The sequence below is a fragment of the Vigna angularis genome, chromosome 11, assembly GCF_016808095.1.
Source record: "Vigna angularis cultivar LongXiaoDou No.4 chromosome 11, ASM1680809v1, whole genome shotgun sequence".
Taxonomy (NCBI): Eukaryota; Viridiplantae; Streptophyta; class Magnoliopsida; order Fabales; family Fabaceae; genus Vigna; species Vigna angularis.
Window position 1 is genome coordinate 24,905,666 of NC_068980.1, and position 5,713 is coordinate 24,911,378.

The 5,713-nt window shown below is 33.0% G+C and overlaps 1 protein-coding gene across 3 annotated transcripts; it reads right to left on the reverse strand.

Moving 5' to 3' along the window:
- Positions 1–4,613, reverse strand: LOC108334484 (uncharacterized). Of its 3 annotated transcripts, none has more exons than XM_017570351.2 (4): positions 4,407–4,613; positions 2,826–3,897; positions 1,378–1,742; positions 1–581 (listed from the first exon to the last, which is right to left on the reverse strand). In XM_017570351.2, exons 2-4 carry the CDS (start codon positions 3,865–3,867, stop codon positions 480–482), a joined length of 1,509 nt encoding a protein of 502 aa, XP_017425840.1. In that variant the 5' UTR covers positions 3,868–3,897; positions 4,407–4,613; the 3' UTR covers positions 1–479. The 3 variants fall into 3 exon arrangements, with proteins under 3 accessions (XP_017425840.1, XP_052726934.1, XP_017425841.1); XM_052870974.1 differs by having other exon boundaries at positions 2,826–3,920; XM_017570352.2 differs by having other exon boundaries at positions 1,406–1,742; positions 4,407–4,612.
- Positions 4,614–5,713: the final 1,100 nt, after the last annotated feature.

The following is a 5,713-nucleotide window of genomic DNA, read 5'->3' on the forward strand; positions in this document are numbered from 1 at the left end:
AGAGATAATGCCTCTTGATATGCACAGCCTCTAATTTCACAATAATAATTGTGCAAAATAAGTAACCAGGTCAAGCTATAGCTGAACATAGCACAATGACAAAATACAGCTCCACAACGAAAAGAAAAGGCTACAGTGCTATCTCATATTTGCACTTCCTGGTAGCATGAGATAACTCAAGGACAGAAAGTTACGCCTTAACTTGTTGCGATTTGATAGCCATTGCATTCCTCCAGGTTAAAATAGTTCTATTGACCTGTAAACTGTATTCTTCATTTTATATATGGTTGATTGATGGTGGCCAGCAACACCTCCATCGGCTTTAGTCTACCCTTCATTTTGATTGGATTGGCGTCTAATAATCCAAAGAGTCTAAGAAATGTACAACAAACATCTATGAAATTCAAAACAGCACGTTTCCTTCATTCAACTGTTTCAAAAGTTGCATATATAGACAGCAGGCACAAAATTCTAAAAACCTAGCTACGAATAGGTTCAGAGCCCTCTTGAGAACTATATAGGCCTATCTTCACAACCTGGTCATATGTTGCCCATATGTTGGAAATCAGGGGGACTGATTCCTGCAGACACCAAAATATAAACATATTAAACTTAATTTGTTAAATTAATCATAAATTAACATAGAGAGTGAACTCCGTAGATGCTAGAGGACCTATTACCTAAAACATATGAATCAGAATAGTACTACTCTACAAAATCGTAGAATCAAGGCAATGCATATCATTATATCTAAGTTACCCAACCACAACATTTTTTCTGGCTCTTCTCTCAACCACTGATCATTATATAACTAGATTTCAAGTGCTCATCATCAAGCTTCAGCTTCAGGTTTTTTTATTTTTTATTTATTTTTGACAGTACATAGCCTACGTATTTTATGTCTTAAACATTGCTATGTAACATATGGCAATTTGGTTCACTCCAAGTCTAGTAACTAAGTACACAAAAAAGAATGTTTAGTGTAAAGGACCACAGCTCGCAGTCTTTCAACAAAAGGATATTTCAAAGGATCAGCAATTTCCATGGTTTTCAATATGTAATTTAAAGAGCTTAACATTCTTCATGTTGCTAATCATAGCATTGAACACGTTGATAGGGTAACGAGAAGACTTTGTCTATAAACTATAATTATGTAAATTAATCATTTATGTTCAACTTTCCTTAACCATTTTTTAGGCTTTAGATACACTACAACTATTTTACGTTCAACTTTCCTTAACCTTAATCATTTTATCACCATGAAAAAATTACCATATTTTAGGCTTTAGATACACTACAACTATTTTACCAGACAATTTTAGATTAAATGAAGAATATGAATAGTCATATGGACATGAAACTTGCAAAAGGAGTTACAGTTAAAGTTAGCCGAGTGTTGACTAGCCTGTCTGAGTTTAGATGGGCTTCTGTCCAACCAGGTTCATATGCTTCAAGAAAACCCAGCTTAGCTTTGTTAGGTAAATCATGGGGATGAACAAAAGGAACACCAAGAGGCCACCCTATCTCCATTCGTATATTTGCACATGGGCTGTCTACACTGTGAACGTGACTTTCACATTCCTTGAGATTACAGAACCGAAGCTTGATGCCTTTCTTATCTGCAATATCCTGGACCCTTTCTTTCAAAACTCTCTGCGCCTCAAGCCTTAACCTCTTGGAAGGTGGCAAAGGCTTGCTTTTGGGAGTTTGCTTCCTTCTCCTCATCAAAGTCTTCAAAGATCCTGTACCAGCATTTCATCGACCCAAGGACCTGCTGTTAAAAACTTTCCACTAAGGACTACTCTCAAAGTAGAATTGACACTAACTCAATCTCAATACAGTCATACTCGTGAAACAGAAAAATTCTCAAGAAAAACTAAATAAGGAAACTTTTGTTTAAACCTCAAACCATCAGGAAGCTGAAAAGCTACAGTTCTGCCAGAAAAATAATCTAAGTGCAAACTTTATGAATTCTTGACCTTTTCCTTACTAATAAGCAAATAAGCATTTTCCCAAAAGCTCAAAGTAGAATTGACACTGATTCAATCACAACAATACAGTCATACTCATGAAACAGAAAAATTCCCATGAAAAAGAAAAATTCTCATGAAACACCAAATACTGAAATTTCTGTTTATGCTTCAAAGAATCAGGATGCCAAAAAGGTACACTTCTGCCAGATAAATAATCTAAGTGCCAACTTAATGAATTATGGACTTTTTCCTTATTCTTAAGCAAATAAGCATTATCCCAAAAGCAAATGAACATGTTGCCAGCTCATCACCTAACTTGTGTCGGGAGCTGATACACAACAAAAGAAAGTAATGTCATATTTGAGAGGCTTGGTCATACTCTATGATATAAAGAAAATGAAGTTGTACCTTGTTAATTTTATTTTCCTATTTTCTCTCATAGATTAATATTCCTAAGAATCAGGCAATATTGGGATTTTCAATTAAAGGAAAATTGAGGAAACCAACATGCACTCGTGTGGTGTGTAAGATACCTACATTCTTCACATAAGAAAGAGGATAAATGTTCTGCACATTCTTCTAGCAGAAAAATAATTTGCTGTGACATTCACTCCCCACCCCCCCAGGGAAAAGGAAAGCTTTAAAATTCATTATAGTTCCTTGAATGATTAGGAGAGAACAGAATATAATGTGTTTCCTCACAATCCCAGTTGATAATAGAAAAAGGAATGGTAACTTTTCTCCAAATTATTATCAGAACTCTTGAAAGCTTACAGATATCACTAATTAACACAAGAATTATCCAAAATTAAGCATGTTCCTAAATGAAGTTCTGAAAAGTACATGACATACCATCATGAGTTGGTTGGAAATTGAAGCACTGGAAACTAGGCCGGTTAAAGAGATGATCTATTGGATGAGATCTTTGCATAAAATCATCCACTGGGACAGGAAGCTGGAACTGAGCTTCAATTCCAAAACCTGCCGCTCGCATTTCAGAACAGTCCAAGCTGGTCATTGATTTAGGCAAAAGCTTGAAGGCTAAAGAACATCGTCCATACATATTAGCCTCCACATTAATCTCGGTTTTGTGCAATGCAGGGTTTACATATCCTGCAGTTGCTTGATAAAGAGCAAGCCCTGGATAAACAATAGCTTCTTGAGGTCCCAGATCTCCATCCACAAGAATCCACCGGCCTTGAAAGTCTCTTACATGTAGACCTGCCCTGTCAGACTTGACAAGTGATAGCAAGCTTTTATCAACCTGGTGATCATGGTCAGGATACATAATCAATTGGCCATCCTCTTGAGCAGTTATATTATGATGCTGTGGCCCCTGAAATGATGGCCTTGCATGACAGCAAACAGACAAGACTGAAGATGAAATTTCCCTATTTCTCAGGGGAACATTATCCAGTATTTCTACAAATGGAGAGCTGCGCAAATTCAAATGGTAGCTAATTGCATCCAGAATATCCCTTGCTGCTTTTCCAAATAAGGCAAATATGTCTGCCAAACCTGGCGGGGGTAACTCAATGGAATTATTAGGTTCTGAAGGAGTCAATCCGGGTCTATAGTCATACGTTTCTTGCCACAGATGAGGATCTGCGTAATAACCAGATGTTTTGCACCACTCACGAGATTCACTATTATGGATTATATCTTCAGGTGGGTATGTTTCCCTTTGATGAAAATAAAGGCGAGCAGATTCTAAACCAGATCTCAGAAGGGCACCTTCACTTGCCGGAAACTGGATGATGACTGCAGAAAACTGAGCCAGAGATTGTGACAAAATTGAAACGGATATTTTATAAGAATCAGATGGTAAACCGTCAGAAGGTACTAAATCAGTAAGCTTCACACGACCCAAAGTTTGCAGGCCACTGCCTGCCATGAAATGCCTTACTCTGCCTGCTACCTTAATCTAGACAGGAAGAACCAAGCAAACTGTCAGCATAGAAAAAAAAATTGATAAATTCATGTGCAATCTGGAAATTTAATCTTGAGTAAAACAACAGCACAAAAAATTTTATGATCAAAGGAAATTAAGGATAAAATGGGATCCAAACTCGGTTTTGTGCAATGCAAATAACAATGCAAACAGACAACAGTAAATTGAGTTCACATAAAGGCAAATAACAATAGCAGGTTCAAAGCTCTAGCTGGGACCCGAATTACCAACTCTTCTACTTCACTAATAATACATGAGACACTAATATGATCATACCCACACTGCATAAGCATAGGAACTTGACTATATCAAAAATAGCCCAATGAATATTTGAAATTGAATCAATTTCAGTAAAATTGGAGATTAATGAGGCTCTTATACATTGACCAAAAACAAAATTAAAGCTTCAAGATATTGAATAAAATAATGTCAGAAGAAAGTAAAAGCTTTATTGTATAATTATGTGATGACCCAAATGTTACCTCGCTGTGTCTTCCTTCTTTACCATTCTGAAAATATTCAACTTGTTCAGTTTCGGAAGCAGTAATCGCGCACAGAAAGCCCAATTTGGGAATGAATGTTCTTCGAACGAAGCTTCAAAATGGAAAACCTAAACAGAAATTGCAGGAAAAACAGAAACATAGAGAGAGAAAGAGACACGGTGGCACTGGCGGGTGAGGAAATGGATTGGGCCGAAATATTGTTCCAAAGTCCAGATTTATGTATTGGGCTATTCATTCCTATGTGGATCAGAGGGTGTTTCTCCAGAATTTTCAAGGTTTCTATGCACCTCCAAAATATTTAAAGTACCTTTAAATTTTTTTTTTCTTCTATAATTACTTTCATTCATCTACCATCAACTTTTTTTTTAATCAAATCTTAAAATCAGATTAAAAATTTAACAGATATTTAAAATTCAGTTAAAAAAATGAAATTAACATAAAAACTAATTGAATTTCAAAATATATGATGAAAAAAAGTCAGCAGATTTCGAAATCAAATTAAAAAATATTATAAATTTCATAACACTCCTAATAAATTTCCAAATCCAATTAACATATTCCATTGTTTTAATTTTTATTTTTTATTTTTTACATTTTTTTGTTTTAATGTTTTTAAATGTCTTTTTATTGTTTTAATTTAATAAAATATATTTTAAAATATTAAATTATATAACAATATTAAATTAAATTAAATATTTATTAAACTTTAAATTAAAAAAAAATTTAAAAAATAACTTAAACGGATTTCTAGATCCATTTAACATATTCTTTTAAATTTTATTTTTTTAATTTAAAATTTAATAGATATTTAGTATAATTTAATATATGTTAATATTTTAATATTTTAAAATATAATTTATTAAACTAAAATATTAAAAGACATTTAAAAAAATAAAAATAAAAAGTGAAAATATAAAAAAATAAAAAGGTTAAAATAGTGAAATAATGTTAATTTTAATTCAAAAATTTGAGGTGTTATCGAATTTCAAAATCTGTTGAAGATCTCGATAAATTTTAAAATTTATTTTAGATTTTGTCGATGAAGGTTTTCTTTTAATGAATTTTGAAATTTAATTAAGGATTAAACATATTTTAAAATTTGTCAAACCTTTGAACAAATTTCAAAAATTATCAAACATTTAAATGAATTTTAAAATTTGTTAAAGAACTTAACAAATTTTTGAAATTCGTTTAAGGGTTTAATGATAAAAGTCTTTTTCTAATGAATTTGTAAATTTCATTAAGGGTTAAACAAATTTTAAAATCCGTCAAATCTTTAAACAGAT

What these genes read in the sequence shown, in the direction of transcription:
- LOC108334484 (XM_017570351.2), bottom strand. Translation starts at nt 3,867, where the DNA reads ATGGCAGGCAGTGGCCTGCAAACTTTGGGTCGTGTGAAGCTTACTGAT. An exon ending in TTTCCAACCAACTCATGATG is followed by an intron (nt 1,743 to 2,825) that starts GTATGTCATGTA and finishes ATGCTGGTACAG; the next exon opens with GATCTTTGAAGACTTTGATG. An exon ending in ACACTCGGCTAACTTTAACT is followed by an intron (nt 582 to 1,377) that starts GTAACTCCTTTT and finishes TGGTGTCTGCAG; the next exon opens with GAATCAGTCCCCCTGATTTC.